This window comes from Myotis myotis, unplaced genomic scaffold (genome assembly GCF_014108235.1).
Source record: "Myotis myotis isolate mMyoMyo1 unplaced genomic scaffold, mMyoMyo1.p scaffold_m19_p_3, whole genome shotgun sequence".
NCBI lineage: Eukaryota > Metazoa > Chordata > Mammalia > Chiroptera > Vespertilionidae > Myotis > Myotis myotis.
The window spans coordinates 24,090,369-24,104,236 of record NW_023416335.1 but is presented as its reverse complement, the minus strand read 5'-3'; the positions used below and the strand labels follow the sequence as shown (position 1 = coordinate 24,104,236).

The window sequence follows — 13,868 nt, the reverse complement described above, 5'->3', positions numbered from 1 at the left end:
CTGGCTCCAGAAAAGACAGGAGCTAAGCACTGGGAAAGGTCTTCAGAGCCAGGCCAGGATGGAGTAAAGTTAAAAAGGAAACAAAGCAGTTCTTTTCAGTGTCCATTAGGGACCAGAGCCAAGGCCCATCCTTCGGTCCTCATAGCAGGTCTTGAGTCTTCCTGGGGCTAACGCTGTCAGACCACCCGGTGCTGCCTACACCTCCTCCAGGCCCCGTTCCCCATTCTTTGGGGTGAATTTAGAGGATGGGAGTTTAGAATAGTGAGGCAGAAACCACTCTGGAGGTTTTCTGTGAGAAATTCTATGTCATAAAGTTATAGCATAGTTCTTAACCAAGCAAGGCAATTTATTTCCTGACAAATGATCATGTGAGTATTCTACAGAGCTCTCTGTAATTTGGGTCATGATTCACAGCACCAAGCTAATGTGTGTGTGCGTGTGCGTGTGCGTGTACGTGTGTGTGTGTGTGTGTGTGTGTGTGTGTGTGTGTTGGGTGAAGGTATCCTCTACTAAATAAGTTTATATCTCATTTAATCCTCCATCGAAGGCTGCTGTGCTGCTGTGCGCCTTTGAGCATGCCTCTTACCCCCTCTGTGCCTCCGTTTCTTCATATGGAGAGCTCTCCTCCTCTCTCCCAGGGTTATTGGAATGATTACATGAAATAGCATCTTTGAAAGACTATGTAAAAGCAAAAGTCCTCAGAGAAGTGAAGGTGTAATTGCTACTACCACTTATTAGGTCACGAAATTCTCAACATCTTTCCACAGAGGGCCTGTATTTAAACTCATAAATGTCCTAAGTTAGTAATGCTCTTATATTATCTAGATTATTAAAATGGGACTAAAAAAAGGTGGTTATGAAAATTCTTTACTGAGAATTTTCTTCTTTTCAATTGGGAAATATGGTATGACCTGTTTAAAATGCAGCGAGTGGAATGAAGTGTGTGGCTTGCGAGGGCTGCTATAACAAAGTGCCATCCTGTGGGGGAGGGGGCGGCCTTAAACCACAGAAGGTTATTGTCTCACAGTCTGGAGGTCAGGGCCAGCAGGGTTGGCTCCCCTGAGGCTGTGAGGGAGAATCTGCTCCTGGCCCCATCCCCCCCCCCCCCCCGCCCCCGGTTTCTTGTGGTGTGCAGGGAGTCTCTGGTTTGTAGAAGCATCACCAAGATCTCTTTCTCATCTTTGCACAGCGTTCTCCCTGTGTGTATGTCTGTGTAAAATTTCTCCTTAAAAAAAAGTTTTTTATTAATTTCAGAAGGAAGGGAGAGGGAGAGAGAGATAGAAATCTCAATGATGAGAGAGAAGCATTGATCAGCTGCCTCCTGCATACCTTGCCCCTCTTCCCTCCACTGGGGATTGAGCCCACAACCCAGGTATGTGCCCTGACCAGTAATCGAACTATGACCTCCTGGTTCATAGGTCGATGCTCAACCACTGAGGCACACCAGCCAAGCCAAATTTCTCTTTTTTATAAGGACAGCAGTCATACTGGAATAGGCCCCACACTAATGACCTCATCTTAACTAACAACACCTACAATGACCCTATTTCCACATGAAGCATCGTATAGGGAAGAAGCAGGAAGTGAGGTTGGAATCATTGCCCTGAATTGCCTTGTTCTGTCTCCAGAAGCCTTTGTGATTACTTGTTTTCTTCCCTCTCCACCCAGAACGGCTTGTCCCCAATTCACATGGCGGCTCAGGGAGACCACCTTGACTGTGTTCGACTTCTATTGCAATACAACGCAGAAATAGATGACATCACCCTGGATCACCTGACCCCCCTCCATGTGGCAGCCCACTGTGGCCATCACAGAGTGGCCAAGGTCCTTTTGGATAAAGGGGCCAAACCAAACTCCAGAGCCCTGGTGAGTGGGAGGCTGTTGGAGAAGGTGCCAGAGGGACAAAGACGAAGGGAGGCAGGACCAGAGCTGCTTGGCTGAGCCTCCAGGGAGGGGCACTGACCTGGAAGGTGTCAGTGCATGCTCACGGGCATGGCGGTGCACAGGCAGGACAGTGACTCCTGCTGACAGCAGCCCCAGTAACAGGCTGAGATCAGGGGAGGTGTTTGGGCCCAGGAGCCCTGACTCAGGAAGCAGAGTTCATGGTTTGCACCTGGGCTAAGGGTGCCACTCCACCTGAGCTGGGCCCAGAGCCGAGGGACGGTGATTTCTTAGAGACCGCCTGGCTTTATATGCTCTGAGGGTGAGTGAAATGGCCTGGATAAGTATGCATCCTTCCTCTGCAGAGTGTTCATGCGGCTCTCAGAGGTGAGTTCAGGCCTAAAGCTAATCCCCTCCTGGGTGGTTCAGGGACCTGGGGGGTTGGAGCTCTACCCAGAGCCTGCCCCGGACCCCCTCTCTAGAGAGAGAGTTTGGAAGGCAGAGTAGCCTCCAGAGACTGCAAGGATGGTTCAATCATTCATTCAGAAAACTCTCATCAAGCTTGTACCACATGCAGGGCGCTGTTCCAGGTGGTCGGAGTTTCTCAGCCTCAGCACTGTTGACATTTTGAGCCTGATACTTTTTGTGGCAAGGGGGCTGCCGTGTGCACTAGAGGATGTGTAGCAGCATCCCTGGCCTCTACCTGCTAGGTGCTAGTAGCATTTCTCCTCAGTGGTGACAATCAAAATCTCTCCAGACATTGCCACATGTCCCGGGGTGGGGATGGGGGGACACCCTCACACACACACACATACTTAGAGAACCACTGCCCTAGGGGGTTAAAGCACCGAAAAACACCAGCGAGTAGACAAAAACAAGCAAGCAAATATCATTGCCCTGGGGGAGTTTCCACTTTAGCGTATTACTTTAAGGCAGAGCTGATGCACAGAAATCCGTTTTACTAAACGTGAGCATCAGTCTCTGAGAGGAGGAAATGCGATTGGCTTCGCAAACACACTCTTCCGTGTAAACTTCCCCTTGAAGAGACTTTAAACAGCAGGCTCTTTCAGTGCATCCAAGAATATGATTAAATTTTTAGAAAAGGTTTATAGACAACATGCTCAGGAACATGCCTGGTGCCTGAAGTGAGAGCCACATGCCTCTGCAGCGATTTGCAGTGAGTGACGTTCTGGGCTGTGGGGAATTGCTGACAGGCTGGGGCAGAGGCTGCCTCTCACTCAGCAAGGTGGTCCGGGTGCCCCTTGGGCTGGCGTGTCAGCGCCCGCTTGTCTGTCTCCCTTTGTGCGGGGCTGCAGAATGGCTTCACCCCCTTACACATCGCCTGCAAGAAGAACCACATCCGGGTCATGGAGCTGCTGCTGAAGATGGGAGCCTCCATCGACGCGGTCACCGAGGTAGGAGAAACTCTGCAGGTGGGGGGTGGCCTCCCCCCGCAGTTTCCTCCCAGGGCCTCCTGGAGAGTTGTCCTGTGTAGCCATGTGTGGCCACAGGAGTGTGCGTGTGCTTGCAAGTCTAGACTGCTCCAAAGAACATATCGGGGGTGACCGAGACAAGGGAACCTGTGTCAAGTCTCAGGGAGCTTTCCAAGATCAGAGGCAATTCTTTGAGTTGTAAAAGTGGGCAGACTCGTCCTGTAGTGAATGATGTTTTCCCTCCAGCCATTTTCCTGGAAATGAACCCATCTCATTTAACCCCCTTTTCTTGGAAAACTAGTCTAGAGCAGCTGGAGGCAGGAAAGCCTTAGCGACATCTGGCTGTCTCTTCTTGGAGGAGTGGGGAAGTCCTCTCTCTTCTCACTCCTCTTTTCTGTTCCAGTCCGGCCTGACCCCTCTCCATGTGGCCTCCTTCATGGGGCACCTGCCCATTGTGAAGAACCTCCTGCAGCGGGGGGCATCGCCCAATGTCTCCAACGTGGTAAGCCTGTGGGGACAGCAAGGGCTCTTTTCTTGACACCAAGAGCTCAGGGCCGCTTACACACTGGCCCAAGGAGCACTCAGAGGGCTGCTTACACACTGGCCCAAGGAGCACTCAGAGGGCCGCATACACACTGGCCCAAGGAACACTCAGAGGGCTGCTTACACGCTGACCCAAGGAGCCTCAGAGGGCCGCTTACACACTGGCCCAAGGAGCCTCAGAGGGTCGCATACACACTGGCCCAAGGAGCACTCAGAGGGCCGCTTACACACTGGCCCAAGGAGCCTCAGAGGGCCGCTTACACACTGGCCCAAGGAGCACTCAGAGGGCCGCATACACACTGGCCCAAGGAGCACTCAGAGGGCCGCTTACACACTGGCCCAAGGAGCACTCAGAGGGCCGCTTACACACTGGCCCAAGGAGCACTCAGAGGGCCGCATACACACTGGCCCAAGGAGCCTCAGAGGGCCGCTTACACACTGGCCCAAGGAGCCTCAGAGGGCCGCTTACACACTGGCCCAAGGAGCACTCAGAGGGCCGCTTACACACTGGCCCAAGGAGCACTCAGAGGGTCGCATACACACTGGCCCAAGGAGCCTCAGAGGGCCGCTTACACACTGGCCCAAGGAGCACTCAGAGGGCTGCATACACACTGGCCCAAGGAGCACTCAGAGGGTCGCATACACACTGGCCCAAGGAGCACTCAGAGGGCCGCTTACACACTGGCCCAAGGAGCACTCAGAGGGTCTCATACACACTGGCCCAAGGAGCACTCAGAGGGTCGCATACACACTGGCCCAAGGAGCACTCAGAGGGCCGCTTACACACTGGCCCAAGGAGCACTCAGAGGGCCGCATACACACTGGCCCAAGGAGCACTCAGAGGGCCGCATACACACTGCCCCAAGGAGCACTCAGAGGTCTGCTTACACACTGGCCCAAGGAGCACTCAGTGGGCCGCTTACTCTCTGGCCCAAGGAGCACTCAGAGGGCCGCATACACACTGGCCCAAGGAGCACTCAGAGGTCTGCTTACACACTGGCCCAAGGAGCACTCAGAGGGCCGCATACACACTGGCCCAAGGAGCCTCAGAGGGCCGCATACACACTGACCCAAGGAGCCTCAGAGGGCCGCATACACACTGGCCCAAGGAGCACTCAGAGGTCTGCTTACACACTGGCCCAAGGAGCCTCAGAGGGCCGCATACACACTGGCCCAAGGAGCACTCAGAGGGTCGCATACACACTGGCCCAAGGAGCACTCAGAGGGCCGCATACACACTGGCCCAAGGAGCCTCAGAGGGCCGCATACACACTGGCCCAAGGAGCACTCAGAGGTCTGCTTACACACTGGCCCAAGGAGCACTCAGAGGGCCGCTTACACACTGGCCCAAGGAGCCTCAGAGGGCCGCATACACACTGACCCAAGGAGCCTCAGAGGGCCGCTTACACGCTGACCCAGGGAGAACTCAGAGGGCCGCTTACACACTGGCCCAAGGAGCCTCAGAGGGCCGCATACACACTGGCCCAAGGAGCCTCAGAGGGCTGCATACACACTGGCCCAAGGAGCACTCAGAGGGCCGCTTACACACTGGCCCAAGGAGCACTCAAAGGGTCGCATACACACTGGCCCAAGGAGCACTCAGAGGGTCGCATACACACTGGCCCAAGGAGCACTCAGAGGGCCGCTTACACACTGGCCCAAGGAGCACTCAGAGGGACGCATACACACTGGCCCAAGGAGCACTCAGAGGGTCGCATACACACTGGCCCAAGGAGCACTCAGAGGGCCGCTTACACACTGGCCCAAGGAGCCTCAGAGGGCCGCTTACACACTGGCCCAAGGAGCCTCAGAGGGCCGCATACACACTGGCCCAAGGAGCACTCAGAGGGCCGCATACACACTGGCCCAAGGAGCACTCAGAGGGTCGCATACACACTGGCCCAAGGAGCACTCAGAGGGCCGCTTACACACTGGCCCAAGGAGCACTCAGAGGGTCGCATACACACTGGCCCAAGGAGCACTCAGAGGGCCGCATACACACTGGCCCAAGGAGCACTCAGAGGGTCGCATACACACTGGCCCAAGGAGCACTCAGAGGGTCGCATACACACTGGCCCAAGGAGCACTCAGAGGGCCGCTTACACACTGGCCCAAGGAGCACTCAGAGGGTCGCATACACACTGGCCCAAGGAGCACTCAGAGGGTCGCATACACACTGGCCCAAGGAGCACTCAGAGGGCCGCTTACACACTGGCCCAAGGAGCACTCAGAGGGCCGCTTACACACTGACCCAAGGAGCACTCAGAGGGTCGCATACACACCGGCCCAAGGAGCACTCAGAGGGCCGCTTACACACTGGCCCAAGGAGCACTCAGAGGGTCGCATACACACTGGCCCAAGGAGCACTCAGAGGGTCGCATACACACTGGCCCAAGGAGCACTCAGAGGTCTGCTTACACACTGGCCCAAGGAGCACTCAGAGGTCTGCTTACACACTGGCCCAAGGAGCACTCAGAGGTCTGCTTACACACTGGCCCAAGGAGCACTCAGAGGTCTGCTTACACACTGGCCCAAGGAGCACTCAGAGGTCTGCTTACACACTGGCCCAAGGAGCACTCAGAGGGCCGCATACACACTGGCCCAAGGAGCCTCAGAGGGCCGCTTACACACTGGCCCAAGGAGCACTCAGAGGGTCGCATACACACTGGCCCAAGGAGCACTCAGAGGGCCGCTTACACGCTGACCCAGGGAGCACTCAGAGGGCCGCTTACACACTGGCCCAAGGAGCCTCAGAGGGCCGCATACACACTGGCCCAAGGAGCCTCAGAGGTCTGCATACACACTGGCCCAAGGAGCACTCAGAGGGCCGCTTACACACTGGCCCAAGGAGCCTGAGAGGGCCGCTTACACACTGGCCCAAGGAGCCTCAGAGGTCTGCATACACACTGGCCCAAGGAGCACTCAGAGGGCCGCATACACACTGGCCCAAGGAGCCTCAGAGGGCCGCATACACACTGGCCCAAAAAGCCTGAGAGGGCCGCTTTAGCCAGTGATCCCTAGATCTCCTCTCTGGGGACAGAGTAGAATTCTCAGAAGAGCAGAAGCTTCGGACTTGGGAAGAACGTCCATATATACTGACACTTTCCCAATTAAACTTGTCACACATCTGCAAGTTTTGGGGGTGTATTTTGGACAATAATTTAGGAACGTCTGTGTTATCTGGGAATGCATTTGCAGTTTTAAACATTCATGAGCTCTGAGGTTTACCTGTGTGTATACTTAGAATACACACACACACACACACTCACTCACACACACACACACACTGGGCATCAGCAGCCTGAAGGCTGAAGGAGCTGCTTGCTGGGGCAACTCCACCTCTTGGATGGAAACCTGCCAACCTTCTCCAGGCTCACCCTTCAGAGCCCTGCGTGTGCCCTTGGGGAAACCCAGCATGTATTAACAGGTCTATAATTTCGTTATTTTACAGAAAGTGGAGACCCCGCTACACATGGCAGCCAGGGCAGGGCACATGGAAGTTGCCAAATATCTGCTCCAGAACAAAGCCAAAGTCAATGCCAAGGCCAAGGTGTGTCCTGGAGGTGGGAAGGACCCTGGGACGCAAGCTATGCAAGCTCCATGCGGAGAAACCCACCCTATTAGAGGCCTGGCCCCAGTGCTGGTGGCACAATGATTCCTTGTCGCTCCCATGGCCCTGCACTAGACACTCGGTCCTGCTTGGCAGGGGTTCTCACAAGGCCAGAGACGGGTTTGCTCAGAGCTACGTGTCTTCAGGGTGATGCAAGTCCAGGAGCATGGCTGGCCTGCAGTGCTTATTGGGCTGAAAGGGTTTCATGGTGGTTACAGTCATGGTGTACGAAGAGAAGCGACTTTTTAAAGAAAGTGTTGCCAGTGAAAATCAGTCAGGAATGACTTGATCTAAAAACGGATGCCTCCCCCTTGTTGGAAAAGGCATTTCGAGGGGCTGGTGGGTGAAAAATAAGACTAGCTGCTGAGTCAGCAAGTTGATTGGCTTGGGCCAACACCAGACTTTCCTACCCCACAGCTGGCAGGGGCTCTGCTTAGAGTTAAGACTCTGGTTTCTGGTTGGGCCACGTGAAGGAGGCCTCCCCCTCCCCCACTACTGTGCCCAACAACACAGAGACCTCACCCACTGAACCCCTTCAGCGTCAGGCATGAGCAGGAAGGGTTGGGATGGGGTGAAGAAGTCATCTTTCCCCTTCAGCAGTGTGGACTCTAATGACCCTTGGCATAGAGAAACCCAAAGCAGCATCAAAGAGGTAGATGTAGTGTCCACTGAGACTGCGCTGAACGCGGTAATCACCACTACAACTTGCTGAGAGCGTATCACCTACCAAACACTGTGTGAAACATGTTATCCACACTCTCTGCTTGATCCTAGCCGTAGTCCTAGCACAGTGATGGTGAACCTTTTGAGCTCGGCGTGTCAGCATTTTGAAAAACCCTAACTTTGGTGCCATGTCACATATAGAAATTTTTTGATATTTGCAACCATAGTAAAACAAAGACTTTATTTTTGATATTTATTTTATATATTTAAATGCCATTTAACAAAGAAAAATCAACCAAAAAAATGAGTTCGCGTGTCACCTCTGACACGCGTGTCATAGGTTCGCCATCACTATCCTAGGAGGTTGATATTATTACTCCCACTTCCCAGATGGGAAGGCTGAGCCTTTGGGCAACTAGGTAGAAATAACTACTCACTTAAGTGGTTGTTGTAAGGATTGAATAAGAGATAGCATATTGGTTTCTGTAACTCAGAGGTGTGATTTGAATGCCACCTCTTTATGTAACTAGCTGTGTGACCTTGAGAAAGTCACGTAACTCTCTGGGCATCACCTCCCTTCTTTGAAAGATGAAGCTTTGGATTAGTTAACCTTAGTAGCCCCTCTTCTTCTTTTCCACTCCGGGTTCCAGGATGACCAGACCCCACTTCACTGTGCAGCTCGCATCGGCCATACAAACATGGTGAAGCTCCTGCTAGAAAACAGTGCCAACCCCAACCTGACCACCACTGCCGGGCACACCCCCCTGCACATTGCAGCTCGAGAGGGCCACGTGGAAACGGCTCTGGCCCTGCTGGAAAAGGAAGCGTCCCAGGCATGCATGACCAAGGTACAGCCTCCTCCTCCTGTTCTCCAGCAGCGACTACCCCAGGCCACTCACTGCTGGGCCTGGGGGCAAGGGAGGGGATTCCCACCTGATCCTCTGTGTTGCCTTAATTGTGCTGAAAGCAGGGGGGCGGGGGGGGGAGGGGGGAGGGGGGCAGCACCCCACAGGACTGGCCACCATTTGGGAGCCTGATATGTCCTGGTTCTCTCCCAGAAAGGCGGTGGACTGTAGTTTCCCATTCACCCATTCAGCCTTCATCCATTTATCTCGGAATCGCTATTGGCTCAGCACCTGCTCTAGACAAACCAGCAGGTTCTGGGATATTAGAAGGAGTAAGACTCAACCCCTGCCTTCAACGAGCTAATGGTCGAATCACAATGAAAGATGGTTTTCTGCTCACCAGGACAAGGGGGGCCGGGGGTGGGGGAGGAAACCTGCTGATTCCTGCAGCCTCTCGGAGGGATCAGGAATTCCGGTCCGTTATTTGACGGGCTTCTCTACGCTTGTTAAGGCGGGACACCTCCTCTGGCCCGGCCCTTGCTCCAGGGAGGACGCCTGTGGCTCCCGTGGCTCTGACAGCCTGTGTTTCTCCTCAGAAAGGATTTACCCCTCTCCATGTGGCGGCCAAGTACGGGAAGGCTCGGGTGGCAGAGGTGCTGCTGGAGCGGGACGCACACCCTAATGCCGCCGGAAAGGTGCGTGTGCCCTCGCCTCCCCCTCTCGGGTTAGAAGCCTGAGCAAAGGGTAAACTCACTGCTTGTGAAGGGCGTGACTTGCCTGCGCCCATTTTATACATCTTCTCAATGGGCAGCTATCAGAGAGAATGACCTTCAGGAAGACTTGTCTTTCTGTCAAAGGCCTTGACCTTCTGGAAAGACCCGGTGGCCTTCGCTGAGCCAGGGTGCTGATGGCGCTGCCCCATCTGGCCCAGCAGGAGTGAGGAGGTAGCCCTGGGTCCGGCTGCTTGTGCCCTTAATGACTTCTGATCAAGATTGGTTCTGGAATGGTTTTTGTTGTTAATCCTCACAGGAGTATTTTATTTTCCCCATTGATTTTTTTTTTTTTTTTTTTTTTTTTTTTTTTGAGAGAGAGGAGGTGGGAGGGAGGGAAGGAAAGAGAAAGAGAGAGACACATTGATTGGCTGCCTCCCACACACGCCCTGACCCAGGTATGTGCCCTTGACCGGCAATCAAACCTACAATCCTTTGGTCCATGGACAAATGCTCTAACCACTGAGAAACCCAGCCAGGGCATTCTGGAATGATTTTAACCAGATTTTACCTGCGTAAAAGAAGTGACATGCACTGGGGGGTAGGGGAGGCCAGGGGATTGTCAAGGGCGGGGGGGAAAAAAGGACACATATGTAATACCCTTTGTAATACTTTAAGCAATAAAATAAAAAATAAAAAAAAGAAGTGTCATGGACCCCAGAACGGTGCTGCTATAGCTAAAGGGATCTCTGAGAAGTCCACTGAGTGAAGGCTGTTCTCTCTGTCGTGTCCCCCTTCCCCCCGCAGTACGGCCTGACTCCCCTGCACATGGCCGTCCATCACAACCACCTGGACATCGTCAAGCTGCTGCTGCCGCGGGGCGGCTCCCCTCACAGTCCTGCTTTGGTAAGCCTCCGACCGCCAGCAGGAGCCCGGGAGGGCTGTTCCAGAAGCAGCCAAAGGGCTCCGGTGTTTGCTTTTATTTTTGCCTCAGAAATCTCGCCTCACTGTCCCAGCTCAGCTCTCCCCTGGAGCATATTTGCCATTTTGGGGACCAGGAGTGGGTGGGAAGTGGGTAACACTTCGTAGCATCAGGTTACCTCACAGAGGTGGATTCTTTTTACACAATAGCGTGTCCCCGAAGCGCCAGTGTCAGCTGAGTTTTGCACGTGGGCCACCCAAGGTCAGCACGCACTGGCGTCTCCACGTGTGGCCCGTCTCCGTCAGTCTCGTTCCGGCGCAGTGACCGCACATTGAGAAATATGCGGGGCTGTGAGTGAACTTGCCGGAACCTTGAAGAAAGGGACCTATTTTGAATGTGAATATTCACACCCCCTCCTCCCCCAAAATCTATTCCTCTTGTGAGTTCAGACTTTTAGGTCGTGGTGGTTTTGAACGAGGCACAGCCATGTATGTCACAGGTAGACACGTGTCCAGTGTGCCGGCACCTGCAGCCTCTGAAGCGCCTGCTCAGGGCAGCAGCCTCATGGCCACTTAAGGGAACGGAGGAAAGGGAGCTGACAGGCTGGCTTACGTAAGAGCAGACTGGCGGGTGGGGGTGGGGTGATGCAAGGTGTTGGGAGGAAGCTGGACAGAGGATCACTTTTGGGGACAGGCTGCCCCCTGTGGGACAAGAGGGTGTGCAGTGTTTGTCTGGGACGAGAGGGTGGCTGTGGGGCTGGTGGCCGCACTAGGAGGAGGGACCAGGAGAGGGAGCAGGGCTTGGGTCAGGACACAGGCAGTCCCTGCATTCTGGAGCTCACCACCCGCCATCCGATAAGGCCGCACGACTCGGAAGGATAATTTCCGGGGGAGCAAACCCCAGTGCTCAGCCGAGCAGCAGGAGTGTGCAGGCTGCCTCTGAGGAGGGAGCTGTCAGGTGCGCTGGTGTGCGGGTCCAGCTGACACCTGGGGATGCAGGGCAGTCAGGGACAATCAGTTCCGTTTGTCTTCCCGCTTCAGAATGGATGCGCCTCTGAGTTTTGCAGCCTCCCTGTCCTGCAGACAGTGTCTCCCAGGTGCCCCTGTCTCCTTGGGCTCCCGTCCCCGCCGCTGTTGTAGCAAAGCCCACGTCACTGTGTAGACAGAACATGCGGCCCTGCTCTGATGTCACTTACTCCTGCACCTAAAAATAAAAAGCTGGCTCCCCTCCTCCTTCCGCCCCCTCCTTCTAGCAAAGAAACCAGGGCCAGGTTCATGGTATTTAAAGAGAGATTTATCCAGGCACGAACGCTGTACAGATGGGTTTTGTTTCCATGGCAAAAAATAGTTTACCAAGTCGTCTGGCAATTTTGTAGAATTTCTCATGCAAACCTCTCTGCACCCAAACCAAACCCTCCCCTTTCTAATTTTGATGCTAATGTTGTTCTAACATTTCGGCAGCTCTCTCTCCAGCGGGCGGGCGGGCGTGCCTTGGGATGAGCTCATTTCCTGGGGAAAGCAGAGCCTTAGACTGGCACCTCGCCCTCCCTAACCTCTCCCTGACTCTCCTGCCTCCTTGCCCCTTGTCCTCGTCACCTACAGGTCATTCACTCCCTTCAGTCCTGGCTTCGGGAAAGCTCAGAGGGGCGGTCCCTGTTTTGAGACGGACAGTTGTAGCTCAGCTGTAACCTCGGTCACCTGGCAGCCAGAGCCACCTCCAGGGCCCGCTTGCCCTTTTGGCGGGACAGGGTACTGTCCTTGCCAGTGTGACATCACAGCTGCCCAAGAGCCTGGGACTCCTAACATACTTTCATGAGTATACTTCAAATTGCTCCAGTCACTGTCCTCTGTACATGAACAGAAGTCCTAGTAATCGTTGCTTTTATGTAGTGACTGCCTGCTGTGGGCCAGGCACCCGGCTAGGTGTTCAGCTGCCTCCTCCCAACCCCCCCCCCCCCCCCCCCCCCCCCCCCCCCGACAGCTGTGCTGAGCAGACATCCCCCGACACGCATCTGAGAGAGAGTGATCTCCGTTTAGGGATGGCGCCAGAGCTCAGGCTTCACCCACTGAACCACAGCTCTTTTCGTCGCTCTCTTTTGATATGATATAAAATTCATTTTGTGTAATTACCTTTATTATCATCAAAATGCCATCTTGTTATGGGAAAACAACCTACAAAGAAGAATTTAATGTTTTCTCGTAACGTAATCAAATTAAAAAGGAGAAACACTCCAATGAATTATCTTACATAATTATTTAAAGGGAATGATTTTTTTTAATTCAATTTCATTTGGGGTGTAAGTTACAACTTTTCATTTCTCCACGAAAACCCACTTGGCAGATGGCTCTGCCCCTGACCCCCAGTGCTATACAACTGTATTGGTCAGCCCCCCCCACCCCACCCCCCCCCCGCCACCACCCCATTTTTCCTATTTTCTCATCAGTGATCCTGGCAGAATCAGAAATGTTGGTTTTCCCAGTAAGACCGTGGCTGGCAGGAGAGACTCCATTCTCTGGGACAGCGCGAAGCATGCTGGCCAGGGTGGGGGGCCCATATGCCTTATGCCATCTGCTCTGGGGCTGGGTGGACATGTGCTTACGCAGTCATGGTCCTGCTCCGAGGCCCTCAGGCCTGACATCCCCATGGGCCCTGAGTGCTTTGGGACCATGATCCTCAAAGTGTGGCTCTCGGACCATCGGCATCAGCATCACCGAGGAGCTTGTTAGGAACGCAGAATCTTGGGTCTCCCTAGAGCTTCTGGGTCAGGATCCGCATTTTAACAAGACCCCCGAGTGCTCTCAGACACACTGAAGCATTAGAAGCGCAGCACCCGCTGGAAGAAGCTGGGATCTGGAGTCAGAAGGCGAGGCTCGGGCCAGCTGCTATTCCATTTGCTAGGTGACATCGGATAAGGCACTTGGCCTCTCAGAGAACTGGCTTATTTATCCACAAAGTGAGGAAATAACCAAAAGGCCTACATGGTGGCGGTGATGCTCAAGAGGGACGATGTGAGTGAAAGTGGTTTCAGTGGTGATGGTGATGACCAAAGTCATGGCCACCTGCCCGCAGTGGGGTGAGGCGCCTACTCTTGAACGGAAATCTATGCACTGCTTCCTTCACTGAGAAAGTCCTACCACCAAAAAGAAAAGAAAAAAGAAAAGCTGGCTGAATAAGCTGACAAAGCTGACTTTGGGGCCAGCTCCTTTATCTCATCGTGGACTAAACACCTCCTATGGGCCATACCAAGCTTTATTACTCTTA

The 13,868-nt window shown here is 54.0% G+C and overlaps 1 protein-coding gene across 8 annotated transcripts in view; it reads left to right on the top strand.

Moving 5' to 3' along the window:
• The window catches only part of ANK1 (ankyrin 1), a 135,347-nt gene that overhangs the window by 65,944 nt on the left and 55,535 nt on the right, over positions 1-13,868 (top strand). For all 8 annotated transcript variants that reach the window (XR_004965727.1, XM_036297062.1, XM_036297061.1 and 5 more), the window contains 7 exons: positions 1,669-1,866; positions 3,198-3,296; positions 3,718-3,816; positions 7,309-7,407; positions 8,781-8,978; positions 9,572-9,670; positions 10,493-10,591. Coding sequence is in view for 7 of the 8 variants with exons in the window: in XM_036297062.1 (XP_036152955.1) it covers positions 1,669-1,866; positions 3,198-3,296; positions 3,718-3,816; positions 7,309-7,407; positions 8,781-8,978; positions 9,572-9,670; positions 10,493-10,591 (891 nt within the window). In the remaining variant the exon portion in view is untranslated. The remainder of the gene's footprint in view (positions 1-1,668; positions 1,867-3,197; positions 3,297-3,717; positions 3,817-7,308; positions 7,408-8,780; positions 8,979-9,571; positions 9,671-10,492; positions 10,592-13,868) is intronic.